This window comes from Scyliorhinus torazame, chromosome 9 (assembly GCF_047496885.1).
Source record: "Scyliorhinus torazame isolate Kashiwa2021f chromosome 9, sScyTor2.1, whole genome shotgun sequence".
Taxonomy (NCBI): domain Eukaryota; kingdom Metazoa; phylum Chordata; class Chondrichthyes; order Carcharhiniformes; family Scyliorhinidae; genus Scyliorhinus; species Scyliorhinus torazame.
Genome location: NC_092715.1, coordinates 133,297,872 through 133,323,628, shown reverse-complemented (window position 1 = coordinate 133,323,628; position 25,757 = coordinate 133,297,872). Strand labels below are relative to the sequence as shown.

Sequence of the window (25,757 nt, the reverse complement as noted above, 5' to 3'; positions counted from 1 at the left end):
TTGTAAGACTTCGTACTGTGCTCACCCCAGTCCAACGCCGGCATCTCCACATCACTGTAGAATAAGATGTACTTTGTAATCTGCGTTAATCCTAAAACCTGTGTGTAATTGTTAAACTGGACTACAAACTTATTTCTGTGAAATTAGGTTAGGCATTCTTAATCTATTAGTAACAATGTGTCGACAGTGCAAATTTTCCCTCAAGTAGGCACAAATGGACAAACCTAGAATAGAAACATGATGTCACATTGGTGTGACAGGGCCCGTGTGGAGGGGGTGATGCTTTTCTGAGGTTGAGTTTCCAGCATGTTACTGGGGCAAGTTAGAAGGTGCATTACTTTAAACCTGATTGTGTTATACATAGCCAGTGCGTGCATGTGCTGACGATAAATCGGAAGAGCTGCATTCCTTAGCACTTACATCCCAGCTCAGTTGGCTGGACAGCTAAAAAAATCTGGGATTCTCAGATAAATCACCACCAGTCAGCTCGCCCCCTCAAAGGGGAAAGCAGCCAATGGTCATCTGAGACTATGGCAACCTTACACTTGCACTTTACATCCCTTCATGAATGTCAACAAAAATTAAACATGCTGGCAAAGCTTTTCATTTTGTACTCTTCAGAACAGATTTGCAAGATTACCAAATCTCTTGTGAATCTTTCCTGATGAGTGCAATATGAAAAGCTTCAGCCGCAGCTCTCTTTTCTCAGTAGTACGAAGTGCCTATTTAAAAATGAAACAGTTATGTGATGTGATGCGGAACCATAGAGTCGTTTTGGGATCAGATGAGAAAACTGGTTTTCCTATTTGTAATAATTCTGTGGTCTCACAAACATACAAAAGATCTGTTTAATTTCATCCCCAGACAGGAATGGTTCTTCTCGACCTGAAAACGGTGTGGGATTGTGAGTGCAAGGCAAGAGGATAATCTTTCTGCCTATATGCAAGGATAAATGATGATATTTTATAATAACAACTATTTAGTAGTTTTGAAGATGCAGAGATTAACGTCATGAGCTTTAATGTGGTCAAGATATAACTTGCATTGGCTGTTTTTAGCTGAAGAATATTTAAACGCATTGTTCCAAGTTCGTTGTGAGAGTCCTGGCTGACACCGGGAATCAATAATGCACATGCTCTCATTAAGTCGAAGCATTAATGAGTTAGTCCTGTGGGCATTATTTCCACCTGAAACTTGGAAGGAGCGGCGAGTCTGTCAGTCGACACTAGATGGCACACAGTAAGCAGGAACGAAATCGGATATCTAAAAGAAACAATGTACTATGTGTTAAAATCATCAGTGGCAAACGGATCGAAACCAACACCCAACGTCATTAAAGTTACTAGAACTGTTAAAAGCAAAGGGCGATAACGCTACCTCTCAAATTGAAGTATCTGCAGTCAAATATATTTGCAAATCATCCAACATTCCGGATTTCCAAGTGTTTCCGGAGTGTACAAATTCGAACGGCTGCTGCGGATAATTTACCTGCCAAAATACCACAATTCCTTTGGAAGTTGTGTACAGAATTATCAGAAAAGAATAATGTCGCCTCTTGTGCTTCCTTATGCTTATGTTTTTGTATTGCCGGAGTGTTACATAAAATAATGTTTTTTCTGGGGGTGGGGGGGGGTGGGTATGCTTAACGAACACTGTCAGCTGTTTATGGAGCAATAGATTTACGTTAAGTTGCACAGCTGTAAATTAAGTCTTACAGATATTTTGATCTGTCTCGTCAACATGATACAGGCGAGCTGCGAAATGGAATGGTGCCCGGTAAAGTAATGCTGAAATGAGACACTGGGGGGCACAAACGTGGAGAGAGACACACACCAGTAAGAGAGAACGAGGACATGTAGTGAAACTGTCAGCCTCTGAGGAAAGAGGCTGGCTGGAACTGGTTCAGATTTCCACTTCAACCCGTAGTAGATAGAAATAAAAACAATTTTCCTTTGTTCAGTCTACTTTAAAATCAGGGCAGAGTGCCTATTTGTGTGGTTTTGGATGGTTGGTGGTTGAAAGGGGTTGAACACACATTAATGTAGAGCTGTGCGTGGTGATGTTTGAACGGAGTTGGTTTTTACACAAGCGTTGCGGGAATCGCTGAAAGCAGTTAAAATATTTTCATGAAAGGTCTCGAATTCCTCCTAACGAAGAAACGAAGACTTGTCCATCGAAATCCTTTTCTACCACAGAACACGTATCCCGGAGACTTCAACCGCCGTTCAATGAGAGTTTAAGGGTTGTAGATATATTTCCTGCCAAGATTGATTTGAATTATAGTGAAAATAATTGATAAAATCACCAATGATCTCTTAATTTTATTGAAAGTGTGGAAATATAGAATATTAAGTGTACCGTCTATGGGCGTTAATGTTATATTGAAACATAAGAGTTTCTGAAAGTATCAGTACCGCTGGAAACGGGTTGTCCTCTAATCAAACAAGTCTTTCGCCATTATTTTCCACACATGAGACCGCACTGGTTTCCTCAACTTCGCTTTATGACTTTCATCAAGGTTACTTTGACGGTTCTTTAAACTGAATTACAGTATTCAAATGAAAAGTGAAGACACAAATATTGACCCGTGTGGTATTTTCCAGATAGTTATTTGTCCTGTGCTATTTACAGTTTCAGACATAAACAGTAGCCAATTATATTCCACATTTTGTAACTGATCATTTTCTGTTCCTGTAAAAAGCAGGCACTCCCTACAAAAACATGTAAATTCTAAAAATGGGGAATATCATTTAGATCATTTCGTCAGAGGCGCCCATGTCTGAAAATGACATGTCACCAAAACACTACAGATTTTATTTTTCCAAACATGAGACTTTATAAGCACGGTAGAAAAGGCAAAACCTCTCTGCATCCAGAATCACAATTCACACATTTATTTTATTTATTTCTTAAGTCGACCACTAATTACTTATAAAATTCTAGATGTGTTAATTGGAAGTGAGATGACCTAGTTTTCTTTGATGAGATCGGGAATGGATTTTCCATTTCAAAAACTAACACAGATCCCATCTAGTCAATTTTAAAATCTGTCGTCGGATACAGCAATAAGTATCATTTTTTCAATATACATTGAGACTTAAAATAGTTTCGTGTATAAATCTTTGTGTGTATAATTCACACTTCACAGTAAAATTAACAGAATAAGATTAACAACCGACAAATTGGAAAGCCCACTGGCATCGACGAGGAGCTAAATTCTTCAGCCAGACAAAACTTGGAATTACAGAACAAAACCCCGCCCCTTACAATTGAGCAAAACGGGGGTTGCTTCAAAATTAAGGTACATAAACCACAAGACGACCGCATACTGTTTTCCGTCTCTAATTTTCTCTGGCTGGTGTTCTGCTTTCTGATGGCAAGACAACATAACATGGCACATGCAGCGATCAAACCTCAATCACAGCCGCCCTGAGGCACCCCTTCAACTCCCTCAAACCTCCGCGCCATGTGTTATTAAGTTTTGCCTGGATCGGCATGCTGTTCCGCATGATGATCTAATTTTTTTTTTGTGCGCATACTTTGGCACAACCCACCGGTTAGTTGGCGAGCCGCAAAACGGATGGTTGTCTGGGGCCATGAAATTCCTTCGTGTCGGCTGGAGTGGAGGAAGGGATCGGGAATGGAGAGGAACTGTCAAACTGCACGTTCCTAAGCATTACGTGAACAAATAGCGAGTAGCCTGGGAGCAGGTTGTGTAACTTTGCTAATGTGCCAGCAACTTTAAAATCCCTTCCTCCTTCTCCACTCCAGGCAGTATCAAGAAAATGTGAGGCACTCTATACAGCTGCAACTTTTGGCAAGCCGGCTTTTGATACTCTCTGCTAGATTCTATGTGTGCATATATATATTCTATGTGTACATATATATAAGGTTTTGAAGAATTACATTGACTTTTACATTTAAAATATATTTGATGGAAATATAGACTTTGTGAAATATATTTTTCTGGGGAATTACAATATTTCCCTCGCTTGATTTAAGAAGATGAATTTTCAAACGTTAATGCATTTAGTCAAACTTTTTGGTCTTTACTTGACTTGTCTGGTTCGAGACGTCGATGGACAGCAGCAGCAGCAAGAACAGGAGAGCTCGGCAGCGGCTGTTTGGCGCCAGCGAATTCAATGGAGAAACAATGGGCGCGTTTATAGTTTGTTGAGCCTGGGCTCCGAGTACCAGCCGCCTCAGAGCTCCAGCGGGAGCAACAGGCTCTTCCTGTTGAGTGACAGTGGCACCAACAGCACGGTGGGCAGCGCCAGCGCCAGGAGGAGGCACTCACCCTCAGCCCAGTCCCCCCGAACCAACTCCGGTGCCCGTACAGCCCGGCAGCCGGATGACTCCCCTTCATCCACATCCCAGCAGCGCCCCTCCGGCGCCAGGCGGCCAGCTGCCAGTCAGTGGTGGCAAAGCACAAGTAGCAGCAATAGTCCCAGGTCTCCCGGCCCCCGGGGCGCTTCTCGGGCCGGGGACAGGGAAGCCAGCGGGGTGCCCAGGCAAGCGGCTCGGGTGACTCCAGCCGCTTCCTCCACCGGCCAAGGCAGCAGGGCAACTGGCCACCGCAACACGTCGAGCCAGAGCAATCGCGGGGCTGGCAATGAGGATGTCATGGCTGGGGATGATCCTTACAACCCGTATAAACAAACTGATGACAATCCCTACTACAATTACTACGATGCATATGAGAGGCCCAGGGTTCGGCCCCGCAGACCTGGCTATGGCACCAGGTACTTTCAGCATGGTAAGCATGTTGCTCAAACCTAGAATTTATTCTCTTAGAAAGAAGACAATCGTAGTTTTTTTTTAAATCTGAAAATAGGAACAATTGATTGATTGAAAATACACCCTTATGTTTGCTTTGATACGTTACATTAAATCCGTGCATTTTTGCATCTGTAGGTTTACCAGATTTAGTCCCAGATCCATACTATATTCAAGTCTCAACATACGTTCAGAAGATGCACATGTACAACCTTAGATGTGCTGCAGAGGAAAATTGCTTGGCAAGGTACAGTCTACTTAATCACAAACATGTGCCACTCATTCTTGCATCACAACTGCGCCTTTAACTCGTTTTCTGCCTTTGCGTTGTAACTCTATCGGCAGCTTCTCTCAACCCGAAGATGTTTAACCATTTAATTTCCTGCCCGGCGGCCTCATTTAGATTTCCTGCACAAAATCGAAGATTGCAGACACTTTATTACATTAGAAACCTTGCAGAAAATCTTAAGCAGTTGTTTTCTCGTATCAATTACAACGTGGGTGTGAAGTGGTTTGACTTGGTTTCACTGTTACGAGTGTGGAGCGGACATTCGAAATCAGGATCCAGAGCTGAAGAGCGACAATGGAGTAGATTTAGGGAAAGTTCAGCATTGTGGAAGTCTCCGCTGCTAGACTGCATTCGTTCCTGAATAATACCAGCCCCCATTTCGGGATTAGTGTTCTTTGTGGCCGTGCATGGGGAGGACTACAATTCTTCTTCGACATATTTTATGTTTTAAAAAATCGCATTCTATCAGTTAGCTTTAAGAACGCCCAATAACTAAATACATCTGAACCATTTCATCTAACTTGTCTAAGTGATAGAAATGAAGAATTGAGGATATGAAAGAATAGGAATTTGCTTCGTTTTCCAAAATTCAGCTAATGTGAAAGTAGTTTAAATGGGTTGTAATTGTAACCATGACAGTTTTTACACGTCTAAAGTTTCACAGTAACGTCATTGCAGTGTTAATGTAAGCCTACTTGTGACAATAATAATAATTTAGATCTGTACGGCAGCTCTTGGTTTTCCCATTGAGCTTGTATCAGGTGAGGAGTGCTGGCCTGAACATGTCACTGCTCATGTTTTGAGGTGTAATGAAGGCTTTTTTCCATAAACATGAAACTTACATTTCAACGTGATGGCTATCTCTCTCTCCAACGTTTCCTTATAGTTCAGCCTACAGTGGGGACGTCAGAGACTATGATATGAGAGTGTTGCTAAGATTCCCGCAGAGAGTAAAGAACCAGGGCACAGCGGACTTCTTACCAAGCCGACCTCGTTATTCATGGGAATGGCACAGTTGTCACCGGTAAGTGAGATCCGCAGGATAATCTATACCCGGTCCCATTATCAGATTTCAAACAGATTTGTACATTTCCCAGCGACATAACAGAGGCATTTGATTATTTAACTTTAAATGTCACCCTCATATTTGCAGCCAATTTCCCCGTCTTTTTCTTTTTGTTCTTCCTCCATTTGCTCTCTTGCAACTGAGCTTTTATCCGCTCTTCTTACCTAACAGGAGGCAAGCCTAAGGAGCACGACAGGGACCTCACTGCAATGGTGTGATCGGACTGATTGGAGCCCATAATCCAGGTTTAGGTTCTGGAGAGGTGCTGCACTGTTGGAGGTGCGGTCTTTGGGTTATACCGAGGTGTACATAAAATATCCTCTAAACTATTTGGAACAAGAGAAGAGGATTATTCCTGGTCTCTTGGCCAACATTTGTGGCTCAACCAACATCACTAAAACAGATGATCTGGTTAATATCCTACTGTTGTTTCTGGGCTCGTACTGTGTGCAAATTGGCTGCCACTTTCCAACATTAGAACACTAGACTTCAATAAAACAATTCATTGGTTGGAAACCACTTGGGGATGTCATGTGGTCATGAAAAGTTCAACATAAATGCAAGTCTTTTTTGACCTTGCGCTACACTATCAGTGTCAATCTGTTTCAAATTCCAACAGTGCAGAACTTCTACATGTGTCCAACATGCTCGTTAAGCATTAGTATCATTATCAGGCACAGGCCCATAGCATTCAAATTCAATAGAGCTCGAATAATGTGGACATTAAAACACAAAACAAGCATACAAGGTCAACAGAGTGAGGATTTCTCTCATCGCAGTTCTTGTTATTGCTGGAGCATGCCAATATCACACGATGTCTGATGGGGTCAACCCAATGATGTGTGCAGAATTATATCAACGTGCAAAATACATCAGTTCTATTGAAGTGTGCATACACATGAACGCGTATTGGCAATTATATATTTAATTTCCTTATTCCCAAGCAAAGGCTCATCTTATCCTATAATGACCCTCAGTGGTTTAGTAACTATAAGAAGCCTCAGTGGTTTAGTAACTATAAGAACCCTCAGTGGTTTAGTAACTATAATAACCCTCAATGGTTTAGTAACTATAATAACCCTCAGTGGTTTAGGAACTATAATAACCCTCAGTGGTTTAGTACTATAATAACCCTCAGTAGTTTGCTAACTATAATAACCCTCAGTGGTTTAGTAACTATAAGAACCCTCAGTGGTTTAGTAACTATAATAACCCTCAGTGGTTTAGTACTATAATAACCCTCAGTAGTTTGCTAACTATAATAACCCTCAGTGGTTTAGTAACTATAATAACCCTCAGTGGTTTAGTACTATAATAACCCTCAGTAGTTTGCTAACTATAATAACCCTCAGTGGTTTAGTAACTATAATAACCCTCAATGGTTTAGTAACTATAATAACCCTCAGTAGCTTAGTAACCCTATCAGTACGTGCCTTTATCACTGAAAACAGCATCCGCTTCTTTTGAATCTTACTTTAATGACCTCATCACTTTTGTTTCAGTCCAGTCAGTGGTAGTGAAAATGTGCATCCATGTGTTAGGGAATAAGTCTGTTCATTAACATATATTGTTATAAAAATAGACAATCTGGGCAGCAGGGTGGCATGGTGGTTAGCATTTCTGCCTCACGGCTCCGAGGTCTCAGGTTTGATCCCGGCCCTGAGTAACTGTCCATGTGGAGTTTGCACATTCTCCCAGTGTTTGTGTGGGTTTCACTCCCACAACCCATAGATGTGTAGGAAAAGGTGGATTGGCCACGCTAAATTGGCCCTTAGTTGGAAAACAATAATTGGGTATTCTAAATTAATTTAAAAAAAAATAAAAAATAAAAATAGACAATCTGTTCCTTTATTATACTTACCTACACTGCTAGCACGAGTGCCAACATTTGTTTTAGCATTTTCACAATAATAAATGTTACTTCCCAACCACAAGTTTGTTCCACAATCAGTCACCTAACTGAAGAAAAAAAGACTGAAAGCTAAAGATATAAAAATGAGCATAAAGATTCAATATCAGGAGAAGAAGAACCAGTGACAGAAGGTACAAGACTGAGCAAACTGAATATAAAAACTAGGTCCATTGTCTCCTCCAACAAATTTGGGGAAAACGTCAACATTGCAACACAGTAAAATTATAGGAAACACTAATGGACCACTTGGCCCAGTTTAGTTTTCTGACAATTTGCTTCTGTCCAAAAAGGGGCTGAAATAAATTAATAGAACAGGATAAGAATTATGAAAAAAACTTGTGCATTCTTTAAGAATATGGAGAATATCCGGTCGTAAAATATTTAAGTTCAGACCCAGAGCTAGTCATTTTAAGGAGTAGGCAATTTTGAGGGGTATCATCAGAGGAATTAGGCTTGTGGTAAAGGAATAAGGAGGGAGTTGGGTATGAGATTCAGATTTAGGGTGACCCCCGAATCCATTCCTAAGTGCCTTGGTATTTAAAGCAAAAGTTCTTATTATCACAAATGTAATCTGAGGAAAATTGTATTTGAAAAAAGACCTAAATGAACAAATTTTCAATCTTTTTAAGAACATAGGAACAAAATAAATAGGTACAGGTATAAGCTCTTTCTGCCCTTTGACTTAGGCTATTTCATGCCCTTCGTATCTAAAAATCTATTGACCTCTGGCTTGAATATACTCAATGACTGAGCATCCATAACTCTCGAGGGTAGAGAATTCAAAGATTCATAACCCTGCAAGAAGAAATTTCTCATTTTGCTTCTAAATGACCAGCTCCTAATTCTAAGACTATGACTAGATGTTCCCGATTCCCCAACCAAGGAAAACATTTCTCAGCATCTGCCCTGTCAAGACCTTGAAAAATGATCCATGTTTCCATTTGATCACTTCTCATTCTTCTATATTATTGGAAATACAAGTCGAGTCTACTCAATCTTTCCTCACAGGACAATCTCCTCACCCCAGGAATCAGTCTAGTAAATCTTTGTTGCACTTCCTCTCGGGCAAATATGTCATTCTTTATATAAGGTGACCAAAACTGTATACAGCACTTCAGGTGTGGCCTCACTAATGCTCTGTAAAGTTGTAGTTATGCTCTACTGCCTTTGTGACAAAAGCTAACATATCATTTCCCTTCCCAATTGCTTGCTGTACCTGTATATTACATTTCTGTTATTCATGCACAAGGTCCTTTTGAACACAGGTGTCCTTAATGATAAATTCCAGCATATATCTTACTACTGATATTAGGCTACATGTTCCAGAGGCTGAGGCTAATTGACCTATTTTTTAGCCAAATTCATCATTTTTAGCCTAATTCCTTATGTTAATTGGCCTCTAGTATCCTGTTTTCTCTCTCCCTTATTTCTTAAATAATGGGATTATTTTTGTTACTTTATCAAATGGCTGCTTATGAAGTAGATTTTGTCATACATGGATTATCTTTCATTGTGTTAATTGTCTTGAAACAATATTGCAGTGCGGGGATGGACTGAGCTCAAGTGCACAGGGCTGTGATCTGAGGACATTCTCCCCGTAATAAAAACCATATTTAATTAATAAGACTGTTGAACAACATGAATGTGATTTACCCATATTTTCTTTTGGGGTTCCATTGGGGTTTCTCATAGAACTAGATATGAAGTTTTATATTATACTTACATGCAGCTCAGCTTTTTGAGGATGACTTCAATAGATGAGTGTGCAATAGATTGTTTTGAGTATTGTTTGGAACAGAGTGGAAAGGGACAAATACTTCTAACATTTTGTTTATTTATGGGTGCTTTTAAGAACTTTCAGAATATAATTTCATGTATAAAACACATGCTGCATTGGCAGCTCTCAGTTTTGTTGCTACTATACCCCTCACTTCCAGATGCTCAAACATATTCTTCAATTCCATCTGTATCACTGTTTCTTTCCCATCCTGGCATTTTCACTTCATGTACGCCTTTGTCTGTTACCAGGGGTGTCATTCTCCGACCCCCCCGCCGGGTCGGAGAATGGCCGTTGGCTGCCGTGAATCCCGCCCCCGCCCCTGCCCCCGCCGAAGTCTCCGGTACCGGAGATTGGGCGGGGGCGGGAATTGGGCCCCGCCGGTTGGCGGGACCCCCCGCTCAATTCTCCGGCCCGGATGGGCCGAAGTCCTGCCCAGAAATTGCCTGTCCCGCCGGCGTAAATCAAAGCTGGTATTTACCGGCGGGACCAGGCAGCGTGGGGGGGGTTCGGGGTCCTGGGGGAGAGCGCTGGGCGATCTGACCGCGGGGGGTGCCCCCACGGTGGCCTGGCCCGCGATCGGGACCCACCGATCCGCGGGCGGGCCTGTGCCGTGGGGGCACTCTTTCCCTTCCGCCTCCGCCACGGTCTTCACCATGGCGGAGGCGGAAGAGACTCTCCCCACTGCGCATGCGCGGGAAACTGTCGGCCGCCGCTGACGCTCCCGCGCATGCGCCACATTTCCGCACCAGCTGGCGGGGCACCAAACGCCATTTCCGCCAGCTGGCGGTGCAACAAAGGCCGTTTCTGCCAGCTGGCGGGGCGGAAATCCCTCCGGCGCCGGCCTAGCCCCTCAATGTTGGGGCTCGGCCCCCAAAGATGCGGAGCATTCCGCACCTTTGGGCCGGCGCGATGCCCATCTGATTGGCGCCGTTTTTGGCGCCAGTCGGCGGACATCGCGCCGTTGGGGGAGAATTTCGCCCCTGATCTTTTTAACTGTAGGTGCCTGCCTCGCCCTATCAAATGTCTTTATTCTTCCCATGTCTTTATCTAACACTGTGGCTTGAATTTTCACCCCAGGCTGGTAGTACAGTGTCAGGACAGCTCTGCAAACCTGAGCTGGGAGGAAGTACCCTGGAAATTGGGATTTGTGTTCTGGGGTGGCAGAGTACTATAGCTACCCTGGTGTAGAGGCAGTTGGGCAGAAGGTCTGCCTTGGTGCACCGGCACTTTGTCAAATATTATTTCAGAAGCATTAAATCAAAAAGCAACCTTCACACATTCCCCATGCCTCATCCAAGCCAACCTGTTGCCACCAGCCCCCCCCCCCCCCCCCATGGTGCCTCATATCCTCCATGCCCATCACCTTTCATACCCTCCAAGCTAGTGGGGAGGCAGTGGCATAGTGGTATTGTTGTTGGACTAGTAATCCAGAGACCCAGAGTCGTAATACCGGGATCGAATCCTGCCATGGCAGATGGTGAAATTTGAATTCAATAAAAATCTGGATTTAAAAAGGACCATGAACCCATTGCTGATTGTCGTAAAAACCTATCTGGTTCCTTTAGGGAAGGAAATCTGTCATCCTTACCTGGTCTGGCCTACATGTAACTCCAGATCCAAACAATGTGGTTGACTCTTAAAATGCCCTCAGAGATGGTCCACATCCCATGGACGAATAAAAAAACTTGTGTCCTTCATCCATCTCCATAATCCCTCACACCTTTCATGCCCACATTCACCCTATGGCCGTTAATATATTAACCTATGCCCCTCTACCCCTGCCCATAACGTCTCACACCATCCATGCTAACCTATGGCCTCCACCCACTCTCTTGACCCTTTATAGCTCCTATGCTACTTAGTGCCAAATCATGCCAACCCACCCAACCAGTCCACCTCAGCCAGTATCTATGGGCATACCTTATTAGCTACGCAGAGATTAAATACAATTCAAAGTGTCGATTACAGAAATTTTTTTTTAAACACTCATTGGTAAAAATACATTCATTATATTTGCATTTGGTCAACTACATCCTTATAAAAAGAAACATTTCACTCAAATTCCTTATGAAAACAAATATTTAATCCAATGAATATTTAGTTAAATGATAAATAATTTTCTGAGGTATTTGATAAAAATGTTGAAGATGATGATGTCTGCTAGTTCATTATTATATTATGCAGTTTTCCGTTTTTCATGATTGGTAAAATTAACATAGGGTAAAATGCAGGAATTTGAATGGTTGGATAAGGGGACAAACTAAATATAATCTAGAAAACAATGTAAAATGAATTATTAATGCCCATAGTCTCTCACTAGCTTTGGACTTGTTTGTGCACTCGTGGCTTAGCTTTTCTAATATGCTAATTGGCAAAAAGCCCTTCACAGGAGGAAAAAGTAGTTTTCCCATATATTTGCTAAATATATAATCAAAATAAAATATTCCATGTGTGGGATCACTGGGAGACTAATTGTTCTGTAATAAAACTTCAACAATTAAAATTACAGCGTTTGGATTCAGTATTGCTGGCACCTGTAATGGAAAAAAAATCATCTATGCACAAAGATGAATCGGTTGATTTGGCAATGGTGACAAAGACGGTATTAACGTATTGAAGCTTTTAACATGTCAGCAGTTTGTTTTGGCATAAGTTAAAGCCAATCTATTTAAAAAATAATCAGGGTAAACTCCTTAAATTTTTGTTCAAATTCTGTTTTCCTAACCTTAAACCAGCTGTGGCCAAGCTAAAGACTTATTTCGAGATCTCTGCTACTCTAAGTAGATCTGGGTGATTCTCCAATCCAAATTCAAAATAATTTTTTAAAGGGAATTATCCAGTTTCCAAATTGCTACAGCACATAGAAACTAACATAAGATTAAGAAATGATTGGTAAGGAGGCTGAACTGGTATCACACCATGTCAAGGCACCAGGGCCTGAATTTTTCAGATGACAGGGGCTCAACTCCCGCCATCTAAAAAGTTGGCAGGGAACACGTCCCCATCAACTCTGGCTGCCCCACAGTCAATTTATGTCCTAATAAGCGTTAACTGGCTACAGGCAAGATCTATACCCCTCACTTGGGAGGAAGCGCCCTCTTAGGTAGCCGCCAACCAATCTGATTGGCAGGCAGTGCTGCAGCGGCAGAACAGGAACTATACCAACCTGCCTGGCCTGAAGTGTCAGAGCCGCAAGACAAGGTCAGTGTAAGGGTCTCAAGGTGAAAAAGGTAAGGAAGGCCTGGGGGCTACCAGGGGCATGATTAGATACACAGCGGAGAGATCAGGGAGGAGGGAGATCCAGAGGTCACTGGGCTTAAAGGAAAGGCACCCACTGTCGGAAGGGGGTTTCTTATGGAGGTGCCCGCACCCACGCCCGCCACCTTCCCATCCCAGATCCAACATATTTCCAGTCTTCTCCCATGGAAATTTAATGTTTCCGCCAGCCTAAAAATGGAGGGCCTCAATTGAGGCAAGGGCAGGCTTCCCATCAAAGGCCTTGCCTGCTCCATGTTAAAATTACTGTGTGGTCAGGGCAGGCGGGAACCTGGAGGGAATCCCATCCCTTCAATTTTACATTCCCCCCACCCCCCAAACAAAGGAAACACCATTGAGGGAGCATAAAATTCAAGCCCATATGTTAATGCTCCAGTTTTCCACTCTTTCAGCCAAACCAATACATTAGAAAAAAACATTAAACTTTAACAGTCATTGTTTGTAGTGATCGATCGATAGGGGCTGTTTAGCACAGGGCTAAATCGCTGGCTTTGAAAGCAGACCAAGGCAGGCCAGCAGCACGGTTCAATTCCCGTATCAGCCTCCCCGAACAGGCGGCGGAATGTGGCGACTAGGGGCTTTTCACAGTAACTTCATTTGAAGCCGACTTGTGACAATAAGCGATTTTCATTTCATTGTCAAAACTTTTAAATTCTGGAACACAGTTAGCTGAATGCAATATTCTAGGACTGATTTGCCTGACCCGTAGCCTTGGGAAATTTCAATTTCCTGGGTGCAAATATATAAATGAAGCTGTAGAGAGTGTTCCAAGACTCTTGCTACAACGTTTCCTCTTTGACAACCCATTGGGCCCACAAGTGGAAGAATGCCTGAGGAAACGGTTTCAGAGTGGGCTGCATTAACATTTACGTGGTGAGCAGCAATGAACTAGATTTTGACCTTTGCCTGTCTGAACAATGATCACATCTTGGGGCCTCCAGCAGTCAAATGAACAAGTACACAGCTGTAGGCCATTTAGCACTTCTGCTGACTAGGAAATAGCCCTCTGGGTGTATTTTATGCCATGTTCAGATGCAATGCAATTTGGGTTCACCGCTTTTCCCCTGTGCAGGAGAGGGCAGGAAATTACAGCTCTACAGCAACATTCTGAAACACTTTTTAATGGCAGAACAGTGGTCAATTGATGTACTCATGACGCATTTATTTTGATATAATTGGGAACAATTTAGCTTTTCTTACATAACCACCACTAAATAACATTTCATTGCCATACTGCATGAGACAATCATGTAATGTAACATAATCTTGATGTTGTAACTGTTATCTTATGATTTCATAAATACAGCCTAACTACCTTACACATTGTTCATCATCAGAAGTCATTCTTAAAAAGCCTGTTCCAGTGCCATCTGAAGGAGGTTATACATATTGGTGTTGTGGAGATCGAGGAATAGGAGGCTGGAATTTAATCTGGTGGTAAATTCTGAACGGGAGAGGGACAGTTATGCAGTCAGGAAATCCAGAAAAATAGGTTTTCCATGATCTACAGGATTCTCTGAAGTGGGATTTCTGTCCACCTGGAGGAATTTCAAGCAGGAAGAGTGATTCAAAGGGCCAAAGCTTATGGGAGCAGGTAGGTTTTTTGGGGGAGTGGGAAAGATCATGGCATAAGGGCCCCACTCATGAGTGGGGTGGTCTCAGGATCAGATGGTGGTCAGAAGTGTGGCGTGGGAGCAACCGGATTATGGTGGTGAGCTTGTTTACTGTGCTAGTTCATTGCTTGTTGAATCTGAAAGAAGCTCTCTTCTCCTGGCCCATAAGCAGTGGTGTAAATGCTTATGGATTCAGCCCCTCTCACCTCCTTTCAGCTGCCAAGTTTTCTGCAACTAGGAAAAAAGTCATTTGCAGTTTAAAAATAGAATGACTGTAATGAAGCCTCATTACAACACATAAATGGACAACCTACTTCCAACAAGAGAATTGATTGCCTACCCCTTGTCCTACTCGGTTAAAGCCCAAAATGAGCGGGTTGCACTCTTGCATCAAATTTCTTCCATTTTAACCTGGACACTACCCCAACTCATCGATGTTTGGAAGATAAAATTCAGCCCAGGTCATCTGTCAGATCTTTCCCTTTATAACTGCATAGATGTAATTAAAAATAAACACACACATTGGACAATCTATAATGGTTGAATAATAACTGAAAGTAAGGAGGGTGTAGGAGAATGTAAAAGTGTGTGCTGAACACTTGGCGGCTGAGAAGCAGAAGTCTTAAAAAATTAAAGGCTCTTTTGAAAACTGTTCCCAGTGTGTGGCTGTGTTTATAAAATTGCAGTACATGGCACTCGTAGCTGGGAAAATGGTGGCAGGTTTGTATAAGACAAGTTGGGTTGTGTTCCCCATTTTAAAACTCTTCCCTGCCCCATTGAGAGAGACTGTGGATAGTTAATATTGAGGCTAGTTACCTCAATCCATTGTTATATATCTAAATGGATTGTGTTTATATGTGGCTTAATAAGAATACCTGTTATAAAATAATACAATAAAGATATATTGCTGCTTCTTTAATAATTATAGTGAATGCCTAGACAGCGTTGCTATTGGTATGGTGATCTGCACATTTTATGGTTGAGACCTCTATAATGGGTGTTTATAGAGGATCTGTAACAGTGTACTGATAAAATGGGCATGATTTAACAGAAAAATTTATAAGTGTCATTTTGGGCACGATTGGCGGGGTGTTTCTCGACGGCTGAGTTGCAAGATTGTGGCCCATACTGAACAACACTTAGTTTCGGAAATGTGCTCCCACGAGCTTCTCGCCAGTACTGGCTGTCTCACCATCTGATTCACCAGACTCGCACCTCAGCGTCTAGCCGCTAACACGAGGGAGCTGCTTTTAAACACTTCTTCACCACTCACACCCAGACAACACACGCGCATGGCAGCATGCAGACCTGCTCCTCGCTTTGGAGATGCCGACCTGGCCAGGCTTACCGACACCGTCGATGTGAGATGGGACATCCTATACCCCCAAAGGGGTCAGAGGACCAGTAGCAGGGTCAGCAATTCTGCCATGGAGGCAGTGACAGCAGCTGTCAGTGTGGGTAGCATGACAAGAAGACCGACGTCCAATGTAGGAAGACCAACAAATTCCACCTAGCTGCAAGGGTAAGTTACCACCTCTCTCCTGGCATTGGCCCTGCCTGCCACCCTTCAAATTCCCATCACCCCCCCCCCCCCCCCCCCAAATCATTAGCTGACACCTCACACTTTCCCCACATCTGATCTTCGTGCTTGCTCCTCATGGTATAGACCCCCCCCTGATTCATTAAGTATGCAGCTCACAATGCCTTCTTTTTATCTCCACGGGAGAAGATCGTCCATATTAAGCGGGAAAGGCCAAGACAGGGGGTGGAGTACCAGAGATTCAAGACTGCACGTCTATGAGGAATGGGCCCTGGATATTGCGGGGTTGTCCAAGGAGTGAGCAGTCACCGACAGTAAGGTTGGCCTGTGCTGCAGAGGTGAGGATCCACTGCCCCTTCCCCCAGATGACCTGTCTCAAGTGAGTTGTTCATGTCAGATAAAATGATCCTTCCCTCTCACTGACCACATGTCCATTGTCTCGCAGGATCTCCATCTGATGGGGCCAGACCATCCGGAGGCATTCTCCTCCCCCCATCACCCGAGACCACCTCGGAGGAGGGCTCCGAGGAGACCACCATTGATGCATCACAGCTATCAGCTGCACTCTTCACCAGTGCAGAGAGACACACCTCAATGGGTGACATTAGTGGACAGCCTTCTGGGGTACAATCTGGTGAGAACCACACATTTGCTGATGCATATCAGGTGGAGACAGGAACATACAAGAGAGTCCGTAGTCGGAGGTCTTCTGGATCCCAGGACACAGCTGGGTCCCAGTCAGATGCTGAGCCTCTGGATAAGGTACTCCCAGAGCTGATGCAGATGAAAGGACACAGCCATGAGAGGATGTCAGTGAAATTCCAGCAAGTGCATAGCCGATTGGAACAGTCCCAAAGACTATGGGCGCAGGAGATGATGCCGACAATGCGTGGCACCAAGCCAAACACTGCTGGGGTGGTGACCGCTGTGAAAAGCCTGGAGCACGAGGTCAACGTCTTGGATGGTGGTGCCCAAGGCATGGCTCAGTCTGTGACGACCATGGCTGAGGGCCTCGACATCATGTCCCAGTCACTGAGGGACATGTCCCAGATACAGGTGGACAATTGCCAAGGCGCTGCAGAACACAGCCCAGTCACTCAGGAGCATCGCTGAGGGCAGAGGCCTCTGGTGCTCACTCCAGCTGGAGACCCATAGAGACCCCCAGGGCTCTATGGGCACCGTCAGGGAGGAGGAAGCGCTGGAGGCCAACCGAGGACCTGTGACCAAGGAGACTTAAGGCATTCTTCTGAATCCCCCCCCCCCCCTCCGCCCTCCTCCTCCTTCTGACACCGGCGCATCTCAAGGACATGGGCAGAACAGGATGGCACGGTGACAGCGGTAAGTCGGTCGGGACCCTCTGGCTCCAGGCCCTCCAGAGGATATTCGCCAAAGACATCAAAGGCCACAGGAAAGTAGCAGGCTGTGCCCACCTCTGATATCTATCCTGTGGACACAGATAGATGTAGACTAACAACACATGTACACCTTGGGCCATTGCTAGTGTCCCCCTCTGGGCTCCTCCTCAGCCTCATAGGTGGCCAGGTCTTCAGGGTGTGTGGCGGCCCCTTATGGCCATCTTCTCCTGCATCTGGCTGCCTGGAATGTCACCAGCACTGTGAAGGCAGCCTCTGCGGGACCGACATAACCTGCCATAATTTGTACACCTGTAAGGAATTGGAGAAGGAGAGAGACCAACAATCAATTTGGACTTCCACCCAGGACCCTCAAATCCCCACAAGCCTCCTTCACCCTTACGTTTCCCGCCTTCTCTCAGAGTGCCATCCAGTGAGACAGTTGTGCTGGAAAACCTCACTCTGCACACTCACCCCCAGCCACAGCAGGATGTCCCAGTTCCTAGACTCCTGCAGGGAACATTAGGGAGACCGTGCTCAGGTACCCTCCCCTGATCCACACACTTACCCTTTGGTCATGAGGACATTTCCAGTGCTGAAGACCAGTTCTTAAGTGTTTGATTGTTGGCTGCTGCTTCTGTACAGCTGATACTTCTAGAGTCCAGGCAAACTGTTCAGGCTTCAAAGTTTGATTGAAATGCGATGTAATAATCATCTGAGACATGGTACAAGTACCCACGAGAATCCTGTTGAGAATATTTGTTTATTAAGTGGTCAACAGTAACAAAGATTTGAAAATCAACTATGTAACATTTCATATATCACACTAAACATTAAACAACAAGGAAACATCACCATTCTATGGAGAGAGAGCGGGTAAATGGAGTTGAAATCAGCCATGATTGAATGGTGGAGTGGACTCGATGGGCCGAATGGCCTTACTTCCGCTCCTATTCAGGTTCCTCAACAGAAATGAGGATAAGCCTGAGAATGTGTTATCATGTCTAGAACTTTATCGCAGAAATGATCTGTTCATCTATGTGTGACTTGTTCCACGTATCAGTGCCATTTTCCGTCCAGGAGTCGCAGCTGTGCAGGCCCTCCCACATGGCCCAATCTCACCAGAACCAAATCCTGGCATCCACATATTCTACTGGCACTCAAGGTGCAGTTCAACATCTTGTTTAACCTGCGGTGACGTGCCAGTTCCATGCAGCACTCACCACACCAGCAACAAAAGCATCAGCAATTTGCAAAAGCATTTCTTCAGTGGCGTCATCAGGTGGCCCATTTGGAACAATGTCGTGCACCAGGTCCCACAGCATCTTCCTGCTTCAAACCGGATTGCCTTCTGGACTCATACATGCCCCCGGGCCCAGAGTTGCAGGGCCCAGGTATCATAGAAAAAATTGCCCTTCTTCCCGGCTACAGAAAAGGAAGGAAACAGCAACAACAGCCTCCAGGCATCTGCAGCCACCAGCAGGAGCAAGCAGCAAACACAACCTGCAGCTGTGAAGTGCTCTCACAACTTTCAATGCAATTCCTCATTAGCAATAGCTTTCAGCCGTGAAGCTAGAGGCTGCTCACAGTCAGAGGGAGTTAAAGTGAGCTCTAGCATAGAACCACAAAAAGGGTTCTGTACTGGAAGTGTTTGGCAGTACAGACAGGCAAGAGCTCTAGTTGCCCCTGTTATGGGCATTCATAATATTTAAAGATGGCTTAAAGGCCTCACATACCAAAAGCTCTTCACACCCCCACTACCGGCCCTGAGATGACCACCGACCTGGAATGCTGCAGGCTCCCCAACCCCCTGGGTAGAGGGGTACCCCACCACCTCTGAGCACTGGGACAGCAGCTCCAGTGCCCTTGAGCTGCATGCCGGAAAATGGAAACGGGGACAGAAATTTATGCAAATATGGGTTAATGATATGCCGACCAAATTTGGGCGTGATTGGAACTAGGCATCTGGCCCATTTGGAACAGTGTCACGCACCAGGTCCCACAGCGTCTTATTGCTTCAAACCGGATTGCCTTCTGGACTCATACATCCCCCTGAGCCCAGTGTTGCAGGGCCCAGGTATCATAGAAAGAATTGCCCTTCTTACCGGCTACAGAAAAGGAAGGAAACATCAACAGCAGCCTCCAGGCATCTGAAGCCACCAGCAGGAGCAAGCAGCAAACACAACCTGCAGCTGTGACGTGCTCTCACAACTATCAATGCAATTCCTCATTAGCAATTCCAATGAGTAAGATAGCAAACTGATTTGCACCTGGCCCGAATTTCAATTTTGGCTTTTCCCGCTATATAGCTGGCACGTCCAGATCTGCACTGGGCACAGTGCGGTGGTTAAATCGCGCCCAATGTTATCTCACCTGTATAAAACTGATTCCGGGGGCACATCATTGTTCTTACACAGAATTATCTCAGAACGTAAGCAATAAGCTGTACACATACAAGGCTGGGGTTTCCTCTCCCGTTTTGACCAGGCAGGTCTGCTGACGGGAGTGGAAAATATCACAAGATGTCCAAACTGTGTGAAATGCCAACATAAAAGCGTGACGTGTAACGGGATTCCTGACATTCAACGTCTGTAACATCATTTCATACATTAACATTTCACCATCAAGCCTCTACACCTGAATCATATCCTCCGTAAGAAAATCCATTCACATATGCGTGTGGGCAGACCTGTGTGAATCACATATGGTCTCCCAAGCCATTCATCTAGCAAACAGTCCTCCAAGGCTGTTTGCATTGATCAGAGTGGAAAGGGTCATGGCCAGGCACTATTCCATGGCACTGCCCCGGCTGTGTTGGGGTGGGGGAGGCTGGATCCTGGCTAACCTTTGTGCACTGCCATTAAAAATGGCCCCCGATCTTCAAAAAATGATGTTCCTGGTAGGGCAGACTCAATCGGAACCCACCCTGGCAGGGTGACATTGTGGGATCCACCCTTAGCCATTGTGTTTCGTAAGACCAGGACGATATGGCAGAGAAAGCAGCTGTTTTTCTTTCTAATTTTGGGCCTTTGCCAATATTCGAGAAAAGCTTGCCCAACGTCTTTAACATTGAAACATGTCCTAAGGAACTTCACTGAGACATTCAGAAAAATGTATAGCAAGCTAAAGAAAGTAAGTTTAGGAGTTGTAACCTAAAGGTTGATCAATGTAGTTTCACAAGAAGGAGAGGCAAGAGTTGAGGAAGGGATTCCAGAGCATAGAGTCAAGGTGGCGGAAATCATGGTCACCAATGCTGAATTAAAAGCAAGGGGAGGATTAACAGGCTCCATTTAATCCTTATAATACAGGAGGAGGTATTTGACCCATCGGGTCTGCATCAATCATGGGGAGGCAGTGCAGTAGTGGTTTTGTCACTGGACTAGTAAACCAGAGACCCAGAGTAATGCTCTGGTGTCCCCAGGTTCAAATCCTGCCACTGCAGATGGTGAAATTTGAATTCAGTAAAAATCTAGAATTAAAAGTCTAATGATGACCATGAAACCATTGCCAATTGTTGTAAAAACCCATCTGGTTCACGAATGTCATCTGCCATCCTTACCTTGTCTGGCCTACATGTGACTCCAGACCCACCCAATGTGGTTGACTCTTAACTTCGCCCTCGAGAGCAGTTAGGGATGGGCAATACACGCTGGCATAGCCTGCGACGCCCACATCCCATGAATGAATAAGAAGAAAATCCTCCGAAAGAGTATTCCATCTAGGCCCACTCCCCCGCCCTATCCATACAACTATGCACATTGATCACGACCAATCCACCTAACCTGTACATCTTTGGACTGAGAGGGGGAACCGGCGCACCCAGAGGAAAAAGAATGCAGACACGTGGAGAACGTGCAAACTCCACACAGCAGTCACCCAAGGCCGGAATGAAACCCTGCTCCATAGTGTTGTGAGGCAGCAGTGCTAACCACTGTGGCACCGTGTCTCCAGTATACATAATGGAGAGTTTGGAAAGGGGAAAAGTGGAAGTGTTGTCAGGTTAGAGGACATTACAGAGACCAAGGTAAGCAGACGTGAGGAATTTAGAAATTAGGATTTAGGTATAATTTTAACTTGGCATTGGGAGACCTGGAGTGATGGTAGAGTGTTAGATAAGCAGGACTTGGCATGAAGTAGAATACAGGCATTAGAATTTGGATAAGCTTAAATTTATAGAGGATGCTGGGTGGGAAGTTGACTAGGGTAGCAGTAGAATAATCAACTGTGGTGGTGAAAAAGGGAGGGCTAGGCTTTTTTGCGTGATCGTGGTGATTGTGTGACAGAGATGGAAGAAGGTTATCTTTGTAATAGAGAAAATACGGGGTGGAAACTTAGTTCAGGGTGTGAACAATGTGATTTGGCCTGAGACACTAAGGAAGGTAGAGTTTGTGGCATGAAACTAAGACCAAAAGACATAGGAGCAGAAGTAGGCCACTTGGCTCATAAAGTCTGCTCTGCCATTCAATGAGATCATGGCTGATCTGGTATAATCCTCAACTTTACTTTCCTGCCTTGTCCCCACAGCCCTCGATTCTCTTACCGATTAAATATCTGTCTATGTCAGTCTTGAACAAACTTAATCACCCAACCTCTGCAGCTCTCTGCGGTAAAAAATTCCAATGATTCACTACCCTCTGAGAAAATAAATTCCTCCTCATCTGTCTTATATGGGCGACCCCTTTCTCTGAAATCATGCCCTCTGGTTTTAGAATCTCCCACAAGGAGAAACATCCTCTCAACATCTATCCTGACAAGCCCCTGAGAATCCTACATGTTTCAATAATGTCACCTCTCATTCTTCTAAACTCCAATGAGTACAGGCTCAACCTACTCAACCTATCCTCATATGAAAATCCCTCCATACCCGGGATCAACCTAGTGAGCCTTCTCTGGACTCCCTGCAATGCAATACATCTTTTTTTAGGTAAGGGGACCAAAATTGTTCAGTTTTCCAGGTGTGGTCTAACTAGTGTCTTGTACCGTTTTAGCAGGACTTCCATATTTTTATACTCTATGCCCTGTGGTGATGTGCATCAATGTAAATACATGTAGGCTAGCTAGACACTAGAGGGAGCACGAGAAACATCACAGACACACACTCAGCCAATAGATCAGTTAAATAGGAGACGACCAATGGACATTCACGATACACAAGGAGGTGTATACCAACCCATATATAAAGGACACCACACACATGATCTGCCTCTTTCCAGTGGAGACAGTCAGTGAGAACAGACACAGGGTTGATTCAATATTACACCCACCACGTGGATTGCAGCAGCTGGTTAGTCAGTCTGGGTAGCTATCATAGGATTAGCAGTAGTGTCGAACCCGAGTAACAGAAGTGTAAATAGTTTAATAAACGTGTTGAAGTTATCTCCACGTCTGAAACTTCCTTTGTTACACCGAGAACATAACAAATCATGGTACCAGCAGTGAACTGTTTCAATCCACATAGCAATACCTCAGCGTACAATGATAACCAGCAACGATACCCAGGCAAGATGTTCGAGATCCGGGTTCCGCAGCAGCTCCAGTGCCACGGCGATCTCCGCGAAAACAGGTTGGCATTCCGGCAAAAGTTTGAAATCTTCCTGGTGGCAGCCGAACTAGAAGAAGTGGCCGATCCTGAAAAAACAGAGCTTCTCCTCCCCATCGCCGGTGCCTGAGCAGAAGAAATCTTTTAAAAATTCAAGTTCTCCAAGGGGCAAAACAGGAGCGACTTCCAGGCAGTTCTGGACAAATTCGGCAAATACTGTGAGGAAAACACACTCCAACCAGCAAGAAAAGGTAAGAGAACGCCAGTACACACCTCAAGGCTGAAATCCCGGAGCAGAGAACGATTTTGGTCGGTGGCCATCTTTCTAAAGGGACTGCACTATTGCAGTTGCACGAGAAGCGCGCAGAACGGGAAGGTCCATTTGCGCATGCGCGAGAAGCCGGGCATGCGCAATCACGAAAAAGGCCCAATGTAAAGGAACAGCGATCTGCGCATGCGCAATCGCTTCCTACGCGCTACGTCACATGCGTCATGATGTCAGAGGCCCCAGACCACGCCCATTTAAAGGGGAAACGTCCCAAATCAAAGAAAAAATCTTTTAAAGCTGTAAAACAACCTTCCTTCACCTGGAATGACAGCACAATGCCTCAGATTGAACCAGGGAATGAAATTAACCTCCGAAGAACCCTGCAACAAGCAGTTACCTACACCCAAACTGATGATTCCGACCTTGAATACTTCGATACCGACCTTTACATTTTCTCTGGACCTCACGAGCCCAATGACAGCTCCGACGCAAACAGTGATGACATGGTCCTAGAAGACTACGATTCGGACAAAGGTTTTTTCATTAGAAATGGCGACCCCCGTACTGAATTCGACGCAGAAGCGGATTCGTTCTTCGGATTTGAGGATCTTCAGCCCAGCAAATATGACATCCCAACTCGTGAGTGCAGGATGATGCTACAGCCTGAGACCAAGAGACAGAGAGCGGTACAAGCCCATAGAGAACGGCCTGCTGCCACACAGAGCGTGGTCCACGCCCCGCTCAGGGTTCCCGACTCTACGAAAGAAGACACGCAAGACTCCACACCGCAGTCCTTGCATGAACAAGAAGTGACTCCTGTGTCACAAGCCTCCACAGCGAGCTCGTAGACAGACTCCACGATAGAAGAAACGCAAGGCTCCAGAGCGCAGTCCTTGCACACACAAGACGTGACTCCAGTGTCACAAGCCTCCGCAACGAGCTTGTGCACAGCCTCCATGATAGAAGCAACGCAAGACTCCGATGCGCAGTCCTTGCAGGAACAAGACCATGAGGGTCTAGCAACCTCCTCTGACCAACTAGCTGCAGATGATGCAATTCTGCCATGTTCAAGTAAACAGCAAGAAGACTATCGCAGTCTACAGCATTCCAGTGCACAGCAGGACGACCATGATGGTCTATCATGCTACAGTGAAGAACAATGCGACGATGACAGTCCAAGCCCAAATGAAGTACAACAGCAAGACAATGACAGTCCACCCACATTGTTTGCACCACCAGATGAAGACTCTGACAATTTACCCAACCCAAGTGAACAACAAGCAGCTACTGAGGATCTACCCACGGTATGTGAGACGAATGACGACAGCATCCCACTTCCCATGCAAGATGTGCAAAGTGACAGACCTCAGCTAGTGTGTACAGAGGCACTCGACGATCACTGTGAGACCACTGCTGACTCCGGTGACACCACGTTACTTCCACCCTCATTCGCTTGAACCTCTCCACAAGACAATGCATTCCTGCATGTTCCGACTCCAGACGTGCAGCTTCAAGAAATCTCAGCTGACTCCAGTGAATCTGCTGAGACTCCGGACAGAGAGCATCAACAAACCAACACTGACTCAGTTAAAACAGACCAGACTCCAGATGGGGAGCAACCAAACGCCGACTCTGATTCACGTAAGCCGGACATTACTCCAGACGGGGAGTTCCGCAACCTCAGTGATGGCACGCTCAGGGTGACAGCAGATGCCACAATGACAGGAGATGGATCACTTAACAATTACACTGGGTTAGTAATAACAAGCAGCGGCTACAGTCCAAGAGAAATACACCAATATTCACCACAGCTATATGCACCCATTTTTTCCACACCAGCAGTGCAGCCAATGACAGCTCATGCTGGACAAACCCAGTATTCAGGCATGCAGCAGCCAGCAGTCTATGCAGCATATTCTCAAACAGGCCAGCACTACGGATTTCCCACTAATGGAATCAAGACCGAAGTAGGACTACCGCAAGCGTCTGCACTACAGACTGGATGCCTTAGTTACAGCCCAGGATTTGCTGCACCCCAGCCTGGCCAGATGGCATATTCCTATCAGATGCAAGGTTCTAGTTTCACACCATCACCAGGTATTTATGCGAGCAGCAATTCTGTTTCCAACTCAACAAGCTTCAACAGTTCTCAGCAGGATCACCCTTCAAGCACAGCATGTGGCCAGAACCAGTATGTACTGTCTTATCCAACTTCACCATATGGCACATCCATGACCTCGGATGATACTGTTGATGGTACGTCTTCAACGTCAACACCTTATCAGCTACAAGATGCCATCCGACAGCACCATCACAAACATCGAAAAAAGAAAGGGACTCCAAATC

At 45.0% G+C, this 25,757-nt stretch overlaps 1 protein-coding gene across 1 annotated transcript in view; it reads left to right on the top strand.

Moving 5' to 3' along the window:
* Positions 1-3,312: 3,312 nt before the first annotated feature.
* Positions 3,313-25,757, top strand: part of LOC140429479 (protein-lysine 6-oxidase) — a 37,584-nt gene continuing 15,139 nt past the window's right edge. Inside the window, exons 1-3 of the mRNA XM_072516527.1 lie at positions 3,313-4,756; positions 4,915-5,023; positions 5,952-6,089. Of these exons, the coding sequence (XP_072372628.1) occupies positions 4,006-4,756; positions 4,915-5,023; positions 5,952-6,089 (998 nt within the window). The 5' untranslated portion in view covers positions 3,313-4,005. The remainder of the gene's footprint in view (positions 4,757-4,914; positions 5,024-5,951; positions 6,090-25,757) is intronic.